At 37.6% G+C, this 25578-nt stretch overlaps 1 protein-coding gene across 1 annotated transcript in view; it reads left to right on the top strand.

Annotated features, from left to right (window-relative positions):
* Nucleotides 1–25578, top strand: part of ARHGAP42 (Rho GTPase activating protein 42) — a 252753-nt gene that overhangs the window by 208104 nt on the left and 19071 nt on the right. The window contains exons 9-17 of the mRNA XM_045817966.1: nucleotides 3036–3136; nucleotides 4735–4844; nucleotides 7123–7201; nucleotides 8583–8622; nucleotides 18956–19018; nucleotides 19977–20051; nucleotides 20740–20824; nucleotides 21644–21702; nucleotides 24148–24253. Coding sequence (XP_045673922.1) covers nucleotides 3036–3136; nucleotides 4735–4844; nucleotides 7123–7201; nucleotides 8583–8622; nucleotides 18956–19018; nucleotides 19977–20051; nucleotides 20740–20824; nucleotides 21644–21702; nucleotides 24148–24253 — 718 coding nt within the window. The remainder of the gene's footprint in view (nucleotides 1–3035; nucleotides 3137–4734; nucleotides 4845–7122; nucleotides 7202–8582; nucleotides 8623–18955; nucleotides 19019–19976; nucleotides 20052–20739; nucleotides 20825–21643; nucleotides 21703–24147; nucleotides 24254–25578) is intronic.

Here is a 25578-nt window from a genome sequence, read left to right as displayed (position 1 = left end):
TGGGGGTTTAAAAAGAAAAATTAATGGATGTGTATGCCTTTGGAATTGTTTTTACACAAGGGAAAACTATTCAAAGCCCCTTTCTACTGGGAATCTTTGAAAGCATTTATATAATGCAAAAATTTGATCAGCCCAGTAAGACATACTGATTGTGCTGTTGCTCTCACTGAGAGTCAGTTCGCTGGGAAACAGGAGAGGAGATGAAGAGCATGGCTTCGGGGTGTTTATTCCGTAGTTGAAGACATGAGTCAAACTCATTCAGTCAGTGACCAGTGATCAGTAGCAACTATCAGAGCTGTAAATTGTGACAAATAGAGATGGCCGTGATGGGGCGGGTCATTGCATTTTGGGCATAGAGCTGTACTTGATCTAGCGGGGTGGTTTCTGTTACCCACCTCTTGGCACACAATAAAGTGTGTGCTAATGGGCTGAGTTTAACCAGGAAGAGCGTGGGTCCAAAAAAGGGGGACAGAACTACGTTGGAATTTCCTGCCTGCCATCCATTAACTAGGTAATTCTGGTTGCAACTTTCTGAGCTCAGTCTCCTCATTCATAAAAGAAGCAGATTTACACCTATCTTGTAATGAGGTTGCAAGAACTGGAGATAATGTATGTAAAATGTCTATCATTAGTAGTGGTGCATAATGATACTCCAATGATTACCATGAGCTTTTACTACTCTGTGCAATTTATATTTATCTCATTTGATTCTTAAAACCACTCTTGAGAAATATTGTTCCCTAAAAAAGAACTCCAATCACATGCCTTATTGATGAAGGAAGTAGTACCATCTGCAGCTCTTATGCTCTGTTTGCTTATATGTAAAATGATATATATGTAATGTGACTTAAAAAGTTCTTAGATAAAATTTTGGCACTTAGTAGGTATTCCATGAATGTTTGTTTCCTTCAAATTTGTAAACATCATCTCAGCAACCTCAGATGATTACTGGATAAGATAATTAAACTTGTTTTATTTGCAGCCTTAGAGCTATAATAAATTTTTACTTTCCAAGTCTTTTTTTTTTAAGGACTTTAGAATTGCTAGTCTGAGAACATCTTCCCTGGCCCAGCGCCAGGCAGACTTTAAAGAAAGCAGCGTGTGTGTGCAGCAGTCTTGAAGATTAAATGTTTGAGATTCTGAACTTATGATGGAGGCAGGAAAAAAACAAGTGAGGTCTGAAATGTCATCAGAGCATGCCGGCAACCTTACTTCAAAATTATGGCTAACATTGCTGCATAAATTGTTAAGTAGTGAAGTCACTGTAAGGATTTCCACACAGTCACTTCCCACTAATCAGCTCTAAGCCTTTAAAGTATTTTACACCACATATAACTGAATTATCAACAAGCATTGTTAAGTATTATAGTATAAAATGTTCCCCAAACAGAACTGAAGTTAAATGCAATAATCCTTTGTGATTACAAAGTGTACCGCTGAACCTCATAATTTTAAAATCTGGCGTGGTTTAAGTATTTGAATCATGACACCATACAGGAAAAAAATTTCAGGTGGCTCACGAAACACTTTTCTCAAGAGGTACACCTCTACATTTCCATTTCTTGCTTTTAAATATATGGTTATAAAACCAAGGCAGCAATAATATTGTACATAATTGTTGCTAGAAAGATCCAGATGTTAAGCAGAATGGGGCCCTTGATAGAGAAATGACATCAAAAACAGGCTGTGTTTTCAACCTGCTGAGCTGCTGTGACATTTGGATAGAGGATAATTGGCTGCCCTGTGTGAAGTCCCCCCCCCCCCACCTTGGTTGTGGGCGGATTGAACTCTCGATGCATCCCTACCCTATGGTGAAGCAGCAGCACCCGGTTCCTTAAGGAGAACGGAGGACAATAGCATGGTGTGCCATGGGGGAGGGTTGCATGGTATGTATGGGGAGAAAAAAAATGAGCATTATACAGATAAAACTTTCTTGTACTGTATTAGTGAAACATTTTCATTTTAAGAAGTTATTTGAATTCACTTTTTCTCTGATGAGTGGTAAGAGGAAATAACTCCAAGCTCAATTAAGTCTTAGAGAAAGATGACTGATGCGTTCCTTTATTCATTTGTCAAATATTTATTGAGCGACAGCATTGTATCTGGCCATGGTCCAAGGGTTAAGAATGTACCAGTCATCAGGACAGCACACTTTCCTACTGCTAGAGATTTAGAGTCTAGTGGCAGAGACAAACAATAAATAGGTTGAATCAGTAAAATTAATTATCGTTTAGACAGTGATAACCATTAAGAATAAAGTAAAACAGGAAAGTAAAGCAAGAAATATCAAGGTAGGATGTTGCTATGTAGCTCTCCTATAGCTCTCTCTACAGGAAAGGTGGTATTAGTAAGGTGACATTTAGGAAAAGACCTGAAGGAAGTAACAGTGCAGATACCTGAAGGGAGAGTAATGCAGGTTGGGGGACAGCAAGTTCAAATGCCCTGGGGTCGAAATGCATTTACTATTTTCAAGGATCAGCAAGGGGGCCAGAGTAGCTGGAGCAGAGTGTAAGCAAGGTGATGCATAATGAGGGGCCTTGTGAATGTTTACTTTGGTATTTATCAGGAGTGATATAGGCAACCACTGGAGAGCTTTGCACAAAGGGGTGAAATGAATGGCCTTACTCAATTTTTAGTAGGGTATTTCTGGCAATTTTAAGAGTAGAGGATAAGGAGGAGACCAGTGATAGTAACTCAGACTGTCATTTCTCATTCTTCCTACTTCTGTGGAATATAAGTATACCCCCTTCTACAGATAAGATCACTGAAGTTCAGATCTAAGGTAACCCTTGAGTTCACAGAGTGTCAGAGCTGTGGGTAAAGCCCCGTTGTTTGAGGCCGAAGCACTCAGCCCTGCACCACTCTCTGTCCATTCTTGCCTTTGTCACTCCCATTCAGTGCACGTTTCAGACCTACATGGTCTGTGGAAATCCTCCATTGTGTTTCACAGCATCAAAACTGTGTTTCACAGCATCAAAAATGATCGTAAACCCATCATTTCTTAACAGCCCATAATGTTTGTCTCCTTACATTAGGACCACTTGGTTTTACGTGGACTAAGCATTACTGTACATATGATAAAGGAAGTAAAACATTTACTATGAGTGTCTCAGAAATGAAATCCAGTGGGAAAATGGTGAGTGTTCGTCTTTTGTTTTTATTTTTAATTCTTGTTTTTATTTAAGAAATGGAAGTAAAACAAACAAAAAAATCATGTGTGCTTGCTTTTCTAATAAATATGCATGCAATTTTTAAAAATTAAAAAGTCTCTCTCACTTTAGTGACCTTGATAACTTAAAAAGGGTAACCAGGATTTCCTTTGTCCGCCATGGAATGTTTAGAAGCAGCTGAGTTAATGGTAGGGATCCTTCCATTGAAGTGTCATCTCACGGCCCTGGAAGCACATTGTTCCTCTGCTGTTGCTTGGCCAGTAGCCCAGGAGGGACGCCTGTCAGAGGCTGGATCAGGCCCAAAGATTCCATCTGGCCCCAGGTGGCCTGTCTGGGAGACTGCCTTTGCCCCGCAAGCCTTTGCCTCTTCTGCATTGTGTACTGTTAGCTGAAATGCTGGCCAACAAAGTTTCTTAGAAGAAATCGGCCAATGCTCATTTACCCCAAATGTAAATTGGTCACTGAATGTCTTGTATGGCTAGCGAGCAGGATGAAACATGGTATACTTGAAAGATGACTTCGTCTGGCCTTCTTTGAATAGATTAGAAAATCATGGTGGTAAAAGTAAGCGACACACCCAGCTAAGTTGTGGTGTAGATTGTGGCAGGTCCACGTTGGTCCTTAGACACACGCTCGTGCACAGCAGTTGAAATGCACTGTGCTGTGGCATTCATTAGTCTAATGATTCAGTTGGAGAGACATCAAATAAAGGACGGCACACCAGAGGAAAGGAAACCTTAGATTACCACCATCATGAGAAGTCATTAAATGCTATAACCACACCTAGTTTCTACTCTAAAGGTTTCATAAGAAAAGATATTGCCAGAAAGTTAGCTTATGTGATAGTCAGTGAGCTAATAGCGAATAGGCCCAGCCAAAGTACTGTTCTTAAGTCTGTGATACTTGCAAACACAAGCAATAGAATTAATCGGACATTGGGCAAACATTCCCCTTAAAAATGGCATCTCAGGTATGGAAGAAAATTGTATCTATTGAGCCTATGTTGAATCCTGTCCAGAGTGTCAGTGTCAGCAGCGGGGCAGTAGTTGGTTAGGTGGGAGAACACTGGGACTTGACTGATTTTGGTGACTCTCTTGAGGCTTTCAGGCAGCTGTCATTTAATGCTGAGAGGCTCTAGTGCAGAGACACACAAACACACACATCTAGGAAATACTGATTCAGAACAGTCGTGTTGTGTCCTGACAGACATTTGGGATATCTAATTGTGACGTTGCCATAGCTCTGTAATTTCATACCTTTTCTAAATCCAGAGACCTAAGGTATATATATATTTATACCAGAGTGCAAGTTAACATTGTAAGTCAATATGTTGAAATGAACTGGACAGGCATGTCACAGAAGTTTTTGATAAAACACATAAATGCAATTAACTTATTAATGAACAGTTTGGTGTGTTATAACTGGGCAGAAGTCTTGTTTATATGACCTTGATGCATAACCTGTGCTCTAAGTTTACATTTCAGTGCAGCACTTCCAGGTGGGAGATTGAATACTTTTCGGTTCACCGTGTCATTGTGTCCATACGTGTCCCTTCTGGTTTCAGAACGGCCTTGTTACCAGCTCTCCAGAAATGTTTAAGTTAAAATCTTGTATCCGACGGAAGACAGATTCAATTGACAAGCGATTCTGCTTTGACATAGAAGTAGTGGAAAGGTTTGAGCTTTTCTGTTTACTTTATATTTAGTTGTTTCTATGTTTAAATATAAATATGAAACAGCATACAAGTGCTTTTTCCAATCTCTTTTTAAAAAGTGTGCATGTTTACTTCATTCTTTTACATATTCAACAGATAAATATTGTATGGTGCTTTCAGAAAAATAAATCAGACTAAAAATGCTAGTGAAAAGTAACCACTCAGAGAAGAATCTGGAAAATGAGTAGAAATGACTGCATCAGGGGGAAGAGCATGTTGTGGACTTTGGGTCCCCACACAAGGAGTGTGACAGCACTGCTCCTGGGTCAGCCTGCTTGCAGACTTTTGCGAAGCCTAGGGGTCCTGCTTCCAAGGAATAATAGGACACAGCCGGGAATGTCATCATCTCCTTCAGCCAGTGAAGTTCAGTGTGCAAAGCACTATCCTGGTCATTCTTAGCTACAAGATATTGGATACCCATAAATGTTGTGCACCCAAGTTTATAACCTAGTGGGAATATTTAGCTCTTCTTCTCTCTTGTATCAATACAGGCAGAATAGAAGCAAAATGAGAAGGGGTGTGCTTCTTGATTTTTGTTCTAGTCCATGCTCTGTTTTTCTCCCCCTGCATTACTACTACATTTTCTTAATACTCTAGCTTTGTATGTGGGCTCTGTATACACTAAGACATAACATATGTACTCTCACATATTAGATACACTGTAGTTTATGTGTACTGTAGCTTGTAACTATCTAGTAGGGCAAGGCCCCCATTCTTATCCTTCTTTAAAATTGTTACCTACTTTGGCCCTGTGTTCTTACATGCTATAGATCTGCCTACTAAGTTTCTCTTCCTCTTCAAAAAAATCCTTTTGGATTTCTGACTGGAGTTACATTAAAATTATTAAATAATTGATGGAGAATTGAACTCTCCATGAAGATATATATATATATTTTAGATTTACTCCTGGGTATTTTCTTCTTATTACAATTCTAGAATTCTTTTCACTAGTAGAAGCTTTTTCTTTTCTAAATGGTTGAGACTAGTGTATAGAAAAGTTATTATTTACTTTTATATGTCAATCTACATACAGCATAGTTGTTTCACTTCTTACTGGTTTTAACAATTTTGTGGTAGGAACTTCTTGATTTTCTATGTAGGCAAACACCAACATGTTAGTGATCTCTCTTTTTTTTATTTCAGCCTTTTCCAGTTGTATGATCTTTGGGCACATTGTTAAACTCTGCCCTAGTGGTCTCATTTGTAAGATAAGGGCAGTAAGTACCCACCTCAAAGGAAACGACACAGGGCCTGGCACGTAATAAATAGCCAGCAAGTGTTGATTGTTGTTATTTTATTATTGTTGCTGTCACACTGATTCAAAGATAAAGTTATCTTAATTTTTGTATATTGAATATTTTTTTCTTTTTCTGATGATCTATTGCCCTGTTTACAGAAGAGCTATATCTCCGTATCACAGTTTTAAGTCATTCCAGGTTTTTAAACATACAATATTTAAATGAGATTTCCTTCTTGATGTGCCTCTTCACAAAGCCCTCTCTGATTTCCTGTTTAAATATATTTTCTGAACAATCTGCACTGTTAACTCTACTGTTAACAGGTTAATTCCAGTTTTTGGATTCATATCTTTTTCTCCCTTATATCAGTTTCCTTTTTCTCTTTGCTTGCTCCTTCTCTTGAAATATATCCTCGAGTAACTATTTCAGAGTGGGTACATGGGAGGTCATTGTTTTTAAATGTAGTAATTTTAATATTGTCAAGATCATGGTATAGATAAACACTTTGGTTTTAATATCTTAATAATTAACTAGTTATGGTATGAGGTTTTCCATATTGCTAAAAACTAGCTGTGATTTTTAGTGACTACACTGTGCCACATTTAGGTCATAATCTGAATTATTCTTGTAGAATGTTTAGGTGGTTTTGAACTTGGATGAATGTAGCTGTCCTCCTTTTTGGTCATTTCAGAGAAAATAATTTGAAGCTACCTCTTTCAGACAGTCCTGTACCCAGAATGCTAAGTGGTTTTACTACCTGTGATCATTTGTGTGTGTGTTAATGTCTACAGTGATTTTTCTAAAAGACACTTCTAGGTCAATTTTTAAATTTTTCTTTCCTTCTCTTTTCTATCTTTTTCTTTTCTGTTTTCTATTTCATTTTCCTCTTTCCTGGTTTTTCTTCAAATTTACTTTTATAGCTAAATAAAAATTTTAAAAATCATAAGTGTGCAAAGAAATAACAGGAATAAATGGAACGTATAAAATATTTGTTTGCTAGGCACGGCATCATCACGCTGCAGGCCTTCTCCGAAGCTAATCGGAAACTCTGGCTCGAAGCCATGGATGGGAAAGAACCAGTAAGCATATAACACATTTCACTTCAGTTTTATTGTTCTGATAATTACAAAGTGCACCTGAAAAAAATAAAAAACCAAACACATCTGAATTTTTTCATATGTCTGTAGTGAATTTGGTAAGTTAAAGTAGCAGATGAGAGTAGAAGCTCCCTGTATGTCTAGTGCTGTCTCGTTCACTGACACACGATACCAGCTTTATAGTTTGTTTCTCAGGAGGACTTTCAGGACTAATTGAAAACCCTGAAATTATTTTTTAGTTACTTATAATCATTAGTTTGGCTGTACTGATTGGATTATTCTATTCAGTTAATAATTATTGAATGTCCACTCTTTGCAAGGCCTGTGCTAGGCTTTGTGACCAGCGTGACAGACAAGTTTCAGAGTAGGAGCTAACCCGGCAGTTTCACTTGATGAAACTCCCTGTGGCCGACATTTTGTCCTCACGCACATCCTTATTTTCTAATAGTTATTTTGGTGCTGGCCCGATAACTTACATTACAATTGTGAGGGGGGTGTATGTAAAAAGGAATAAATTATTAATCATCGTCCTTTTTCTTCATGGAGAAACATGTCCTTGGATGGTTAGGGGGATGAGCACTCAGAGCAAATACGGGGCCCCATCCTGTCCTTTGAGAACTGAACTTTAGAGGGCAAAGAACCTTGAACAGCCCTGTGCGAAGTACCTGTGTGGCAACAGAGCTACACAAAATGTGGTCTCCAGACTTCGAGAGCATCCCTCAAAAGGTTACTGGGCCACGATGAGATGAATGCAGACATTATGATTAAATATCTGGAAAATTTTGTAGCAATTTGAAGAAGTAATTTTCTATTTGTGGAACTTAACAAAAAACTTGAAATCTGTATCTATTCTTTATTATGTTTATGATATTTTAATTTTATTGTAATTTATAAAAATAGCAGTCAGTGACAGATTTGAAAATTAAAAATAAACTTCACCACTAATCAAAAGGCAAGACCTGACCTAGTGCAGATTTAGAAGACAGAGTGATAGCTCAGCAAGTACTAGTTAGGATTGTACATGCTGAGAAGAAAACACTAAGCAGATAATTGCAGTAAAGAGCAATCAGGTAAAATACATCATGAGATATTTCCTCAAGAAGGTCCATTGTGCATCTTATTACAGGATAGACTGAGATTTGTAAATCAGATGGAAAGAGGTGGAACTCAGCCCAGGGCGGGACAGCAAGCACAGAAGGGGGGGCAGGGCTGTTACAGGGTCGGGAGGCGGCACTGTGGATGCAGCAGTAGTAGGACCTTGAAATCAGGACACTCCAGCAGTGTATCACTGTACCAGCACCACCTGGCAATCTGCACCCTGTCATTAACTGCAAGTAACTGGTTGACTTCCCTTGTTTTTTAGATTTATACCCTGCCTGCCATTATGAGCAAGAAAGAAGAAAGTAAGTAGTTTTAATAATTATTTGAAGTTGTATCAGTTATTTTTATCACAAAGCTATTATGTGATATTTAGAGTTCATTAATATTAAGAGAAATATTAATTATATTTATTATTTAATAGAAAAATGATATTAACACATCGGTATTGGATGGTTCATGGAACTTGAAGTTTTCATTCAAAGAAGTTTCTCATGTTAAAACCACTAACTACTGATGCTATAGTGACCAAAATTAAGTTTTCTTTTCTTTTCTTTTTTCTTTTTTTTTTTGATATTTACTTACAGGTATATATTTTGCTTTATCCTAGAAAGAGATTTGACACAATTGATATTTAGTTTGATTTTTTTAAATGGCAGTAGAAGGCTTCTTTACCTTATTTTCCCTGCTCCAACCTACAAGACTGAAGACTTGAATGCTTTGTGCTGGTTTTAGGAGATTATGCTAAAGACTATGCCCAAGAATGTGAAATACAGGGACATCGTCATGACACCTGGGATGTGTAGGAACACATTGTCACTGTGTTACTACTGAATCTTTAGCATCAGACCATTCTCGATAAATGCACTTTATTTGTTTTCAATTACATTCTAAATCCTCACTGGTTATCTTTTACCTCTTGCCACCCTTTACCCTTGACTATTTTAGTATATATTTTATATGTACTTTATGTTGTTAGATTATTTGACATTTAAAACTAGTTTGTGTATTTGTTTCCAAGTTGGTGTGTATATCTTTTACAGCAATTTTAAGCTTTATTTAACTCAACTGACTTCTCTCATGATGTCTAAATTTATTTTTAAAATAGACTTAATAACCTTGACTTTTAATTTTCTGTTAACATGCAAGGTAAGAGCTGAGTGAAGGTAAAAACTGGGTGGGAAATCACTCATTTGAAAATCATAAATATTGAGTGTATGAAAAAAGCCATCATTTTAATGGAATGAAATTCTTCCTAGTGATTAATTTTAAAATTATCCAAAGAAAATGCATGAAAATACCTTTAATATTAAAGATTTAAAAAGTACTCCCAGTGTTTATTCTTGCATTTCTTCCTTTATTGCTAGTCAAGGAAAGTGATTAGTATAGCATCTTTGGCTACCCACTTGTATCTAATCACAGAAACATTAACAAGTGGATTAAGAGTTTTGTAAGTACTGGATGTTTATTTTAACAAATTACCTAAAAAATAATCTGTTGTATAATTTGCATTTGAGTAGAGTTTGAAATGTGTTTTCTAATATTGGTTTTATTACATATCCATTATAAAGACAGTCCTTTCAAATTCACATGACCTGCTGAAGAATGGGACCTTCTTGGAAAACAACTGAACCTACATTTGGTATCAAATTAGGCTTTGAATGGGGACATGGTCATGTCAGTTAGGATACATTTGGTACTTAATGCACCTCGGAAGCAGTGTTTCTGTCATAAGTAGGAAATATGAAAGTTATCAAATGTTCTCATTCTGTGATGGAGGAAGAGTTACTTCTTCATGACATAAAAACTTTGTCTTCCTGAAATCAACTTTTCTATAGTGTTAGCCACCTGAAACATCACTATGCCACCATGTGTAATTATAAAAATGGGTGGGGTTTCTTTTTGTGTGTGTGTGTGGTGTTTTTTTTTTTTTTCCAGAAGAACAGGTGTCCTGGAGTCCATGTGTTTGTGTCATTTCTTGCATTCTGGCTTTTTGTCTAGTGTGTTAGTTTCTGACCCAGTTCTCTGAGCTGTGACAGATCCCTCTCTCCTTCTTGTTACCGTACTCGGCACGGGCTGTCAGTGGGTTGTGTGCTCAGCACATAACTGGACGTATTCTTACTCTTGGTGCCAGTAGACTTTTATTGCCCAACGGGAGATTTTGATCATCGAAAGGAATATTACGGTTCCCATTGCTTTATTAATACATAGGGCTTCAACTCAACAAATCTTAGCCTTAAAGTTTCTTATTATTTATCTTAAGCTATATTTTTTCTTTAAGCTTGTTTTTAATCACCATACAGATCTTATTTTATATAAATACACTAATTTTGAAAAATAAGTTTTTAGTTTATTTTTCATACATTTAAGAGCATTCAAATTTAATCAATTAAGCTTCTTTAGATCATACTATAATTTAAAAAACTAGTAAATTTCATTCTCTAAATGCAAGACCCTAATAAGACAAATTTGTGATTCTGTCTAATACAATCTTCCTAAACTCCTGGCAACTTCTGTGATCTAGTAAATTGGCTGATAAATGCAGAGATTAATATTCTTTTAAGCATTCTAAATATATTACACACAACATTATGTAGTAATTTCAAAATGTTTTACTATGTGACATAAAGCCAACTTATTCAAAATTTCATTTGTTTTTAGTTGTTTTCACACATTCTTGGAAATTCAAACAGAACCACCCAAACAGAATCGCCACCACTCAGTTGAAAAATCAGGAGGACTGTGGCATGTGCCCCCAGTTAAAGACACTCTGCGTAGTGGAGGCACAAGGTTGAACGTGCCATCTAAAACCAGGTTTCCTGTAGCTGGGTTGGACTTTGTGGTGCTGCCTGCTTGCATGGGCCAGGCTTTCTAAGCACTTCTCCATCCGGCAGGCATTGAAGAACCTTCCTCTAAAATGACTTGGCTCTCAGACTGGTCAAGAGGCTTTCCAGGTTCTCAGAATTTAATTTCTTTTTGCATGTAATTGTGAATAGTCTACTATATCAAGGCCTGAAATTTATTAATGTCACTGACTCTCTCAGAGTTTAATTTTACCCCTTTTCTTTTTTATCACGTCTTATATTGGTCACTATTTTTCTAGTGATTTAATGACTCCTAGGATTTTCTGAACACACAGCAGGCGGTATTTCAGATTCAAGAACCATGGTCCTGTTAAATTAAGAGCAGAATTATGTTTTCTTCCAAGTGACATATCCAGAATATTATTTGTTTCCATTCAAAATTATATTCCAGTGATGGCAAGGTTCTCAGACCTCTTTCTAAGTCTTGAATAAATCATGCAAGCTCATCATGTTCAGAGTTCAGAGCAGCTTTTATCTTTATGTTTGCCCTTTCCACACATCATTTCACACATACTTATCCTGTTTATTGATATTGATCTCTATTTCCCCTTTTCACATTTGACCCCTCAAAAGTGGCATTATGTCAATTTCCATATGTAACTTATCTCACTGTTGGTATTTGAAACCAGTACTGTCCTTGATTCATTTGCTACCTCGAGAAGTGCTTTTTTTACAGCTCTGGTCTTTTAGTTGGATTCTGTTTATCTTGAAATAATGTTGTCTTTCCTTTGGAAGCTCAGTTTTGCATGAAACGTGTGTTTTGAACTGCTGGAGATAATAACGAGGCTTAGAATGGTAAAATATAAAACTCAGATAAAAATTTGTTTTGAACATTAACCATTAAAAGTTGTCTTAATGTCTGTGCTGAAACCCTACAAGCAACAGCATCCTAAAATAGGGCCAATCTGTGCATATACAGAGAACACATGCTGTGAAGTGAAGAATAAAACTATGCTCTCATTCTAGAGGAATGAGGCTCTCTTTACAAGCCTAACATGAAAAAGCCTCTCTACTTTCTGGTTACTCTTAATTTACTGTTTTCAGAGAAAAGATGCCATGCCATACATAAAATTAGTGTAATTTAATGGAGAAGGAAAGTTTGACTCATCTTAATGAAAAAAAAAATACATGAAGAAAAAAAACCCCTAAAGATATTGGTCATTTATAGGATATAGAATCCACAAATATTTTTTGGGTTGTAAAATATGTCACCATATTTTTTTCTTGTAATTATAAGCCTTTGAGAATTAATTCATTTTAAGAACAGCAGTGCCTATCCTTGATATTAAGCAGATGCTATTGAATTAAGATTAGAACTAAACTGTCCCTGAAGCCATGCAGTTGGGGATATTTTGTTAAAGGACAGCTTACCAATAGTTCTTCATTATTCTGTATTTGAGCCCATCTGTTAAAGAAGCAAATAATCATTGTTGACACACATTTTTGTCCCAAGACTTCCATTTGGGGACTAACTGTTAACAGGCGGAGAGGCAGTGGTCATTTTTTGACAGGTTTTCTCTCTCAGACACTCTCTGTCGGTGCCCTGAGCCTTGACCCCACTCAGATGTACGTTCTGTGTGATGGCTTTTTAGCTGGTCTTTCTGCCCCATGTCTGAAGAAAGTGAAATTTGTGAAAGAAAGGTTCTCATTCTCTCATACAATTCAATTCAACCATATTCCATTGTGTACCTGCTTCATTCCAGGTAGTGTGAGTAGAAAAAAGGAATTCCTTTCAAATGAGGGTTCTGTTAATAAAAGTCATTATAAAATTGTGATGAGAGCTGCCTAACACTCAGTCCTCATGTACTAAACCTAAGGGATTGGACCAGAAAACACTTGCAGAATTTCTCCACTGCTCTAAATGTCTTCCATTGTGTGTTTCAGTGTCTTTCCCCCGTGTGCCTGAGGAGTGTATTCCCAACGATAAACAGAAAGATGAAGCTCATTCTTCATATCTTAGGCAGTTGACACCTGTTGCAAATGTTACTGAGTTTCATTTTTTTGTTTAGATAGTTTAGTTGAAAGTTCTGAGACATCCCTTGGTTATAGCCTCCTCCTTCACCACATCCTCCTCCAGGCTGCTGATCACATACAGTTTTGTTTCCATCACTGAGACCCAGGAAGACAGTCAGATCGCAGGTGCCCTTGGTGAGCAGAGCAGGGAGAAGGAACAGTGTGGGCCAGGGCTGCAGAGAATCCACTGCGCATCCTTTGGAAGAAGAGAAAGCATCCTATGGTTATCGCAAACACCAGTAAATGCACTCATTTCGGTCTTTTCTTTCTTTCAGGCAACATAGAGTATGGTTGTCTGTGATAAGGGTCCTTTTAATCTGAAATGGCAGATAGAAAATTGAATTAGAAATTAAAGACAAGTGTTGCTTTGTTTTGTCAACCCTGAGAATGTACTGTATGGTCAAATAGATTACATCAGTAAGGACATGCTGGGCTTTTAATTACTGGGAAATTGAAGGTACAAGGACTTTTGCTTTGTTAGTTGAATGGAAGACTATTCTTTTTCTTTTCCTCATGGCTGTTTGAATTCTGTTGAGATTAATAGCTTTTGTGCTGCCAGGCTGCCTATGGAAACTTTATTCAGTTTCCATAAAAGCTTTAGCCCTGAATAGTTTCCAGAAGGGGGAAGAAAAAAAGCAATGTTTACACTTAACTTTGATTGACTAAGTAAAGTTTCTTTAGTCGACCTTCCTTCTGCTTCTACACCTGAAGGTCCAGCATCATTAATATTGTAGGAATTTGGTGGTAGTTGTATTCTGTTTGTCTCTCTGGGCCTTTCTGTAACAGGGAGACACAGGGCTGGAGTAGGGGCCCTGGTGAGGCATTGATGAGCTCTAACCTTTATAGAAGCCATCAGAGAGGGTACTTGAGCAAGCCAGGTACAAACCAGTGACTACCAAGCCACCTAAACATTTAGTGGCTGCCTTCATTCAGCGATCTGTACTTCTCTGTCCTCTGCTGTTGTAGCAGGAATACCTTGTCCTCCACTAAAGGAGAATCATAATAAATTATAAGCCTTCAATGGTGTGAGGTGTGATTTGATTTATTAAGAACACCTTCCATTGACATTTCATTTGAACACTAAGTTAAGGAGTTCCTAGTTTTTCTTTTTTAAGCTCTAGAGAATGTGTTTTTGTTGGATTCTCATTAGCACTGACATTAAGTCTAGTAACCCCTTCATGGCTTTGCAAGGTTTTCCTTTACAGAATTTGTGTGTGTCCCTGACTTCCCTCAGAAACATCACTCAATGCCACTGCCTTTACATCAGTCACTGAGAGATGGAGTGCTCTGTAGCCTGTTTAAGTCACTTTTTGTTCTTCTCCTTAGACCTCAGCAGAAACTTCTGGGTGCTTGAGTCATGGCAGCCATGAATGGGCACTGTCACACTGCCCTTTCCTGCCTTTTTATATGAATTGGTGAGTCAGTAGCCAAAAAAAATGGATGCATCCCAGTTAAGCAAGGAAAAGTTACTTGTGTGTGTGCTATTGACTTTACTTAATTTAGGCCTTTTTGTCACAGCAAACTCACAGTGTCTTACATCAGAAGGGGTTAGGCTATGCTGCTGTAACAGATGATCCTCAAACCTCAGAGGCTTCCCACAGTCAAGGTTCATCTCCTGACCATGACACCTGTCCATGCAGGTCAGCTGTGGCTCAAGGTCTTAGATGTAGTATTCACTCTGGAACCCAAGCTCATGGAATAGCCTCTCTCTGTCATTCTTGATCTTGTGCCAGAGGGAAAAAGAACTGGGCCAGCTACATACTAGTTCTCAGTGTCTGCTGGATAATGACATTTGTCATTTCCATCCATATTTCATTGGCTAGTGCACATCACATGGCCACGCTCTTTGAGGGAGCTGACAAACATAATTTGTAGAGAGGGGCAACACATTTGGGTGAACAGTAATTCCAGACTACTTTAGTCTGTTTGGTTCCAGTGAGAGGATGTGCTTGTTCATTGTGATTTGTTGAAGTATAATGAGAATATAGGGACACTTACTAGTATACAACTTATTTTTTCAGTGGCCACCTAGTTTCACAGGGCCCGAATGGATTATGTCTGATCTGTGTTTGTTCAAAGAAGCAGATCATTGCTTTAGCCCCAAATATTTTTAAAATAAGTAATATATATGCCTCTTTGAAAAACCACAGTCCAGGCAGACAATTCCTTAAACCCAGTGACTATAGCCATGCCCAGAAAATACCTGGTTTGTGTAAATCACGTATGCACAATAGTTGTATTCTCCCATAGCCAACACTGATGGTGATGACGATAGCCAATGCTTCCATAGCACTTACTATATTTCAAGCACTATTCTAGGAGATTTGCAAGCGTTGATGCATTTCATCTGTAAACAGCCCTCTGAAAAAGATACTGCTATTAATCTTACTGTATTGAAGAAGAAACTGAGATACAGAGAGATTAAAACTATGCCTAGTAACGCAACTGATAAGTGGGAGAGTAACTACTGTCCCTTTCATCTGAGTAGAACTACTGACTGACATCTTTCATTGTTTCCTCTGTTTTCATGTATACAGCAGTACTGTATGCACAGGTGTACATAGAGAAGGAAACTAGCATTTAATTAGGTTAGTTCCTTTGGTAGGAACTCTTCAGTGCTTCAAGTAGTTTTATCTTACTACAAACATTTAACATGTATTATTATTATTTTCCTCATTTTATAAATGAAAGACTTGAGTTCATAGAAGTTAGTAGGCACATTCCCATTCATACGGTAAACTTGTGCTGAGATCCAACCCCAGGTTTGTCTGCTCCAAACAAAGCTGAGCGCTATCTCTACAACATGGAACCTCCCTATACTCTCAGGCAGTAACAAAGATTGTTCAAAGAAAACAAAAAAAAGGCATGGTTATTTTTGCCAACATGATATTTTTCCACATCTCTAAATTGATTGATAGTGTTTCATTTACTCAAATGAATAGACCTAAAGTACAAGATCCATGGGACTTACTAGGTCAGTGGCATCCATGGAATGACCTGGCAGTTGGAGTGAATGTCTGCTAGGTTGTATTCCTCATAAAGAACCTATGTCATATTGGTGTGTTTAGAACAGTCTGGGATGCCCTGGGTGATGTGGCTCAGTGGACTGAGCGCCAGCCTGGAACCAAACAGTCACTGGTTCGATTCCTAGTCAGGGCACACACCTGAGATTCGGGTCAGGCCAGGTCCCAGTAGGGGGCATGCCATGCGAGAGGCAACTGCACACTGACGTTTCTCTCCCTTTCTTTCTTCCTCCCTTCTCCTCTGTCTAAAAAGAAATAAAGTCTTAAAAAAAAAAAAAAGAACAGACTGGGATATTGCTGCCAAATATCCTGTATACCTTCAATATATAGCCTTTCTATCACTTACTTTTGTCAAAACAGATACTTAAATTCTGTTTTCCTATATCACAATTATCTTCACTCATTTTGCCATGGGCAGGTTTCATTAAAAAATTTCAATGAAATTTCTCAAAAATGATTTTCTCTTTTAAACTTTTTTATTGAAAAGTTGAACAATGTGACCTGAAGAACCAAACACTATAAATGTCAGGAAATAGCACTTTTAGTTGATATAAAAATGCTAGTGTATTGTTTTTACATAAGGTTACATTTTAGGGCTCAATTTTTGTTGTTAAAAATGAAAATTAATCACTGATTCCTCGTTTCTTTGTTCATTTTATATTGGTTCCCCACCTCTCCACTCACTTGTTTTTCTGTGTCCAATAGCTACTTAAAATTTTTCTGAATGTATAGTGTATAAAATGCTTAGCGTGCTGGGTTATTGGAAAGTAATTACTTCTTGGGGTCCAGAAGGAGCTCTGCTCTCATGTAGGTAGTCAGCTCTAATCAGATGCTTGTTCCACGGCCATTCCTTCTCATATGTTGAGTGCACGCGAAGCACTCGCTGAGTGCTGGTCACTTGACCTAGGCCCTGGGGACACATAAGTAAATGAGCCAGTTCACATTGGCAATGACATGTATTTCAGTTTTGGTATTGTTATATTTTTTAATTTATTAGAATTTTTTTTTAATATTTTATTTATTTATTTTTTAGAGAGGGAAGGGAGGGAGATAGAGAGAGACACACACACACACATCAATGTGCGGTTGCTGGGGGTTATGGCCTGCAACCCAGGAATGTACCCTGCCTGGAAATCGAACCTGGGACACTTTGGTTCCCAGCCCGCGCTCAATCCACTGAGCTACGCCAGCCAGGGCTAGAATTTTTTTAAAAATGTCTTAAGAACTAATTTTTTTTCCCCAAGATTAAATAGTTCAGCCCTGGCTGTGGTGGCTCTGTTGGTTGTAGCATCATCCCATAACCAAGAGGTTGCCAGTTCAGTTCCCTGTCAAGGCACGTACCTAGGTTGCTGGTTTGATCCCCAATCCACCCATCAGTGCTCCTCTCAACCAGTTGATGCTTCTCTCTTGCATCAGTGTTCCCCTGTCTCCCTCTCCCTCTCTCAAACAACAATGAATAAATGTCCTCCAGTGAGTGTTTAAAAAAAAGTATTAAATAGTTCTAAAGCCCAATGAATAAAAATGATGATTTCTACCTTTGTTCTCTTCTTTTTTACTTGCAGTTTGCATGTAAAAAAGTTAAAGTTTTTTCCCTAGGAAAAAATACCCTCAAATTATTGCATTGTAAAAAATTGGGTCATATCCTGTAAATTATTTTTTTCACCTGACTGCACATAATAATCATCCTTTCATGTCAGTACCTCTAGTTTTGGGGGCCACAGATTTCTCAGACCTTTCAGTTGATGTGGTTTATAGTGGTTTTCTATGTGTAGGATTTCTTTAAGTTTTTCATCTGTTGCTAGCACTCCTTGATTTTTTTTAGCATAATTTTTTATGTATATATTTTGTCTTGGATCCATGTTGAGCTACATGAATGTGTTTATCATCTTTAAATAGAAGCCAGTTTTAATTTTTTATTAGTTTGAATTTTCTTAATATATTATTATTTGGGGATATTAAGATACCACAACTCTACCACATGTGATGAAAACTTTCATCACAAAAAAATTGAGTTTTTCTTCTGAGTGTCACTTGTTATTCTTAAAACCTTTCTCTTAAAATAAGTAATCTATTTTGGTCAGGTCCCAAAACTTTAAATAAAATAAGAACTGATTTAAAGAAAATCTGGCATAAAGCAATGAAAATAAATTGCTACTTCATAATGTAATAATAATATTTGTGGGATTTTTAGTGACTGACTAAGGTTACTTTGAATATGATACAAAATGCAATAGAGAGAAACTTGGGTTTGGAATCAAGAAGCCTAAGTTAGAGCCCTGGCTCTGGGCTTAGAACAATGGAAATGAATTTTCAGCATCCCAGTGAGTCATCTTCAGAGTGCACAGCTTTCTCTCTGTGTCACAATGTTGTTGTGAGAATCACGTGGGAAGGAATTTGTGAATAGCTTTGTGATATAGTTATTAACACACAATAAAAGTTTATTCTTATTTTATTTGCTTTTATTATCTGTAAAAACATGTAGTGAAGAGTATTGCTGATTTTAGGAAAAATGGATAGAATCCATGTAACATATTTACTTTCAGAAAGGATTTGTGTTTCTAATGAAGCAAGTTTATGTAATAACACTGGTGAATGTGAACCACCGTCCTCCATTTCTACCACATGTAACAATTCAGACTCTGTCCAGAACCACCATTAAATCATAAAACAACAGAGCCAAGTGCAGGCGGAATGTAAATTCAGCATGAACACTTAAAATGATTTTCTTTTGTTTTCAGTGTACTTAAATGAAGCAGGGTTCAACTTCGTGAGAAAATGCATTCAAGCCGTGGAAACAAGAGGTCAGTGCAGCCTAACAGGTGTGTCGTCGCTTTAGCATGGCCCATTCTTCCATGAAAATGCTTGGAAAGTGAGAATGTCTGTAACCAGTAACATGACATTAATTTTGAGAATTATATGAATATGTCAATTATATAAGTACATAAATAGCTACACTTTGAACTTCAGTTTACCAAAAGTCATCCGATAAACGTATGTCTCTTAGTGATGTTTCCCAAAATGCCCTCAGTTTACTTCTTACTGATGGACTCTATTATTTATTATTGTAAGTGCCCCTTTAGTTTTGATTCAAGCTTTAAGGAGGTCAGTAAGATTCCAAGTAGCCTGTCTTCAGCCTCTCCTTTGCTGCATGATTTCCTTCAGTGATTCAGTCACTGCAGCATGTCAGCGCCTTCCTCACCCTAGCCATAACCTCTCTCCTGAAGCACAGATGGTTGGTCTGTCAGACAAGTGCACTTCCAGGAAAACGGGTCTAAAGCCAAACTCATACTGGGCTTTGGAATTCTTTAAACTTGAATTCAAATGTTGGTGCTGCCACTTAGAAGTTTAGAGAAGTTAAGGATTCTTAAATTCTTTGAATCTGTTTCTTCACTTTTAAAATGAAGATATGAATGCCATAAAATTGTTCAACTTGCAGAACTCCATGACTGAAGAGATAGATGAGCAATGCTGATCACCCCTTTCCATCTTTAACACTTTTTTTGTATTCAAATAGTGGTGAATAGGCAGGCGTACTTTGCTACTTACAAGATCTTCAAAGACTTTCAAATTGCTGTTCAATGTCTGCTTTGAGGAATGTATGTCTGGTGGGTGTTTCCAGGGTAGGTTAGCTAAAGTTAGACTACAAAATTGGATAAGTAGCATTCAGATTCTTTATAGGCATATGTCTGAGTTTTTAACGTTCTATACTTGGGAAGTTGTGTCTCAAGCTGTTTTCTTGTGATTTTTCCTTCCCATTAGGCATCACGATTTTAGGCCTGTACCGAATAGGAGGCGTGAACTCCAAAGTTCAGAAACTCATGAATACCACATTTTGTAAGTTTGGGATGAAGCAGTTACTTTTACTTAGCTATTTTTTGTATTTTTATTAGTTCATTTTTTATTGTCTTTTTTCCATTACTGTTTATTCTAAACCATAGGGGTGTATTTTTTTTTGAGATATAGACTATTGTTTGTCCTTGAGTATTTTCAATATATAAAAGTAATATTTGTATTCAACTTTCAATGTTTACTTATAATCGATGAACAATAGTCAGAATCTGATAGGGGGCCTTTCTATAACATTGGACTTTTTTTCAAGTGTCCTTTGTTTAGTTAGAGGCACAGTGAGGTTTGTGGGTGCTGGATTCAGATTGCCTGGCTTGGAATCCTAAATTAGCCACTTAAAAGCTTTGTGATCTTGGGTAATTCACTTAACCTTCCTGTGCCTCAACCTCTTCGTTTATAAAGTGGAGACAATAATAGTGCCTGACTCATTAAGGATTATAAGGACTGCGCATTTTAATCCATGTAAAGTACGTAGAAGCATGCACAACAACATGGCACATGCTTTGTGATATTAGCAGTTTGGCAATGATTTGATTTGGGAAACTCTTACTCCACAAGAAATGTTTGAGGTTTAGTGCCTTTTTCTTTGGCCTACTTATTTTTTGTATCGATTTTCTCAATGGTGCTAGTGATATTTTGAAGTGAACAATTTAAACTTTTTAAACATTCTCTTTAGCTCCAAAATCCCCTCCTGATATGGACATTGATATTGAAGTATGGGATAATAAGACAATAACAAGCGGACTGAAAAACTACCTCAGGTGAGGAGGGTTCACCCCTGGCATGCTGCTTGTGGCCTCTCGTTCCCTGGCTGGAGTGGTTGCCTGGCCACTCTGTGTGCATGTGAGCTGCGCTCCTTAGTGGGTTCCTTCACTGAAACAGAAAGGGCTGAGGCAGCAATTTTTCTGTTTAGTGTTCCGGAACTTAGCCTTGATGTCTCAAAAAATAAACTTAAAAAAGCTGCTGTCCTTCATGAAAACTAAATAATTTCCGTTTCATATTAAATTTGGTTTGGAGATCCCAGGTATTTTTTTAAAAATAAGTTGAAATTGAAAGTCATTTTTTTTTTAATTTATATCTTACCCTTATAACTTCTTGGTAAATGTGTCCTTTTTTTTTTTTAAGATTTTATTTATTTATTTTTAGAGAGGGAAGGGAGGGAGAAAGAGAGAGAGAGAGAAACATCAATGTGTGGTTGCTGGGGGCTGTGGCCTGCAACCCAGTCATGTGCCCTGACTGGGAATTGAACCTGCGATGCTTTGGTTTGCACCCCGTGCTCAATCTACTGAGCTACACCAGCCAGGGTTTGAAAGTTATTTTTCTAAAACTATTATCCCCATATCTGAGAGGAGTTTTGCTCACAAAATGAAAAAATTGTCTCTGGCCTCCCTTTGTGGTACAGCTGCGGCGAGAAGTGCTAAGGACCTGGGTGTCTCTGGTGGCTGAGTCCCAGCACTGCCTGGAGCCCCTGCTGGGACATTATCATGCAGCCCCATCACCCAGTTCTTAAGAAGCAGTGGAGGGTCAAGGGGACTGAAAAGATCCTGCCATTCTGAAGTGTGCTTTGTTCTCTGTTTTAGGTGCCTTGCAGAACCACTGATGACTTACAAGTTACACAAAGATTTTATTGTTGCTGTTAGTAAGTATGCTTCCACTGATGTAGTTTTACACTGTATTATTTTGAGATATAAGTTTCAATTGGCTAGCTAAGATTTTCCTACATATTGCTTAAAATATTATTGGTCAGATACCTCATAGTTTACAATATGGTTTATTAACAAGTAAGAAATGGCAGAATGAACTAAAATATTTAGTCATTTAATAAGACTTTAGTGGGATGACAGTCTGGTGTGATTAGAAAGAGCTGTGAGGAATTATTCTAATTACACTTGATTGATGGGTGTCAGTTTTTTACAAGAGCAACTTGATGGTTAAACGAATGACTACAAATGTGTACAGTCAGTTACGCACCTGCTGTACACATAATCACATGCTGTATTCCCAGAGCTGAAGAGAAGAATCCGATATTTTTGGCAGGCGACAGGCACGTCCATCAATCTCCTTTGTCCCATATTATATTTATAGTTTTGATGATCACTTATCTGTGTCATTTCTTTAGATCTTTGACTGTTAAAACATGATGTGAATAGAGAGGTTTAACTCAAAGCTCAAGGAGAGGTGGGGGTCTGTGAGAAGCATGTAACCTGAGAAGTTAGACATATGTACCTTTGAAACATTGGGACCAGAGTGCCAGGATGCCATCTGAGCCCATCACATGAACTGTAACAATTAGGAGTTGGCGTTTCATTGTTAAAGTGTATGAGGCATGATGGTAATAAGAGTATTTTCACAATCTGAGAAAGAACTCAGTTGCTTATTTTTTTACCACACGTTGCAACGCCACAGGAAACTGATAAAGTCTCAGAGGAAGACGACTGGCCCTGGTGTTTAAATCCAGCGTGTGTGACCAACTACGTGATCTTGTCATTATGTACTGCTATACTCCTGAGATTTCTCCTGAACGCTCTATACTGTGCATCCTCTTGATAAAAGTCTGGTTTTGTGAGATGGACAAGACCGTAGGAAACACATTATCCAACCTCTCATTTCATTGATTAAGAAGTGAGGATCCAGAGTGGGCAAAGGATGTTGTCTGAGGACACTAGTGAATTCATGGCAATACCAGGGTTACAGGCCAGTTTGTTAGATGCTTAGTCTAAAACTCTTTCTTATAAAAAAATTAGTTTTATAGCAAAGGGTGTTTGAAGCACTTAGCTAAAATGACTCAATGATCTGGTGATTTTGATACAAACATTTGCTTTCAAGATTTTTTCCCTACACTTATTCTCTGGCAAATCATGATCATATTATTCACTACCCTAATCATTAAAATACTTTCTTATCTGTAAGAATTCAGCTTTTGTCTAGGTCAAGGATAATCCCATTTCCTATATATAAGTTAATAAAATTAGGTATTCTTCGATTTCAAGCCACCGAAATCCAGCTCAGTGAAAAGGGGGAGTTATTCAGAGAGGAAGAGGTATCTCACAGACTTCCTTGACAGAGGAGGGGTCTGCAACCAGGAGCTGCGAAGTTGGGAATTGACGTTTCCCTGTCCCGACTCTATTTGGAGGGTCTCTCATCTCTGCTGTTTGCTGCATTTCTACCTCATTCTCCTCTCCCTGTCCAGTCAGGTTTTCTTGGATTGGAACACATATGTTCATGGCAGTCTTGGTTTTCTGTGGTCGGCCTTTTCCCACATCCAACAAACAGATGAGTTTTGGTGACCTCATTTCAACTCCTGGGAGAAAGCTCGTGTATGGCTCAGCCTTTGCTCACTCCAGATATGTGTGCCTAGAAGAAATGGTGGTTGCATAATATAAGCCCTATTGGTCAGGCATTTGGTAGGGTGAGCAGTCACCCCAGAATGTGTGTATTACAGTAAAAGAATGTTAAAGGTATTCCTTATTCTAAAGCATTAGAAGTTTCTCTAGCAGACATGTCCACATCTTGACCTTTGCCTAGCAGACTAGACTTGCTATAGATGATTTTTCCCTTTTCAGATTTCCTATTTTAGCATGGGCTTAAAATTGACTACACCTCTGTTTGTTTGCATAATAATTCTGATCCCTCAGAAAAATAACTCCTGGTTGTTTCTGAATATGTAAAATTTGGAAAGGAATGCCTGCTTCTCTGGTCTGATGGAGGCACGGGAGGTTTCTGTGTGATAAAGTGTTGCAGCGTTAGTCTTTAGCAATCACAGTGATCGCTCACATTCTCCTTGTGTAGAAAAACCAGAGCAGGTGTTGCTGAGCTCTGGTTGTATGGAAGTATATAGTTCTGTGGCTAAGAGCACAGGTTTAGGTTAGATTGATGTGCATTTGTTAACTTCTTTACTCACTGACTTCATGACTATGGACAAGTTATAGAGCCCCTCCCAGCCTTAGGGAATGATATGTGTTAACACCAATGAAACAGCACTTTTAAGGCATGAGGGGTGGATGTGGTTATGATGATTATTAATGTTATGTACACATCTGAATGTAATTAAAACTTGAGATTTGCATCCTTTTTTATGTTACAGAATCTGATGACCAAAACTACCGGGTGGAGGCTGTACATGCATTGGTGCACAAATTGCCAGAGAAAAACAGAGAGATGCTGGACATCTTAATAAAGCACCTGGTCAAGTAATTCTCTGACTTATATCATTCACTTAGCTACTGTTCAGCTATTAAAGTTAATCTTGCTTATGTCCTTTTAAAGTGTTTGATGGTGCTGGGAGTCCACAGAATGTGCTTTAAAAACAGAGTGGCAATTTATTTTAAAGATATATCTATATGCACTTGTGTATGTACCTATGTATATCTACATTATGCAAATAATTATATTCTTTGCAACTGTGAAACTAATAAAGAAAAACTTACATTTTTCTTTAACTTAAAAATATATGTGGAAGTATATAGCCTTTTCCCCTCAATACTTTTAAGTACATTGTAATCCCTAAGTTTGAAGACTAGTTCTCCGTATGACCAGGGTCAACAGGTTCTGCCAGGTTAAAACTTCCTGTCTAATGTTCGTTTCTTTCTTTGGATTCATAATATCTCTTGGTCTCTGAAGACTTTTTTGACTGCTGTTAAATTCATTCATGTATTTTAAAATCTCGATAGGTTGATTTCTTAGGAGTAGTTTCTCCAGAGAAACAGAATGAATAGTATGTTTGTGTGTATGGATACACACTTATATATACACACAAATATGCTTATATGTGTGAGTGTGTATTTGTGAATGTACCTGTACATGAGAGAGATTGATAGATTAACGAGGAATTGGCTTACAGGTCAGGCTCATAGGCTGGAGACCCAGGGAAAAGTTGATGTTGCAGCTTGAACCCAAGGCGGCCTGGAGACAGAATTCCCTCTTCCTCAGGCCACCCTAGTCTTTTTCTCTTAAGACCTTCAACTGATTGGATTAGGCCCACCCAAACTGTGGAGGGAAATCTGTTCTACTTGGAACCTACTGATTTAAATGTTAATCTCATGTTTCAAAAAAATACCTTCACAGGAACATCTAGAATTATGTTTGACCTAGTGTACACTGTGATGTAGCAAATTTGACTATAAAATTAACCATCACATATCTGTATATTTAGAAATTGAGACATGCACACACAGATATTCATACTCTCAGTCCAGAAGTCTGTTTGCCATGTTGCTGGAAGCAAAAATCCAAATTCAGATTCTAAACTTTCTTCAGAATTTCTTTACCATCTCCTTAAAAAAGACATTTTTCATCTTAATAAGTACCATGATTCACAATCAAATGATTAATCCCTTCCTTGTTTATTGGAATAGTAACCTAATTTGTCTTAATTTTAGCCATGCACCTTTGAAATACTGCTATATAATACATTAAGAACTCTCGAGTTGCAGGCTTTGAGATAATATGAGCTTCCCTCATAGGAATATACTCAAAATGGCATCCTTTCAAGTTCATTGTTAATTATTGCCCATGG

Source organism: Phyllostomus hastatus, unplaced genomic scaffold, assembly GCF_019186645.2.
Source record: "Phyllostomus hastatus isolate PE091 unplaced genomic scaffold, TTU_PhHast_1.1 phas_scaffold_317, whole genome shotgun sequence".
NCBI classification, from domain to species: domain Eukaryota; kingdom Metazoa; phylum Chordata; class Mammalia; order Chiroptera; family Phyllostomidae; genus Phyllostomus; species Phyllostomus hastatus.
This window is presented reverse-complemented; position numbering and strand designations above follow the sequence as displayed.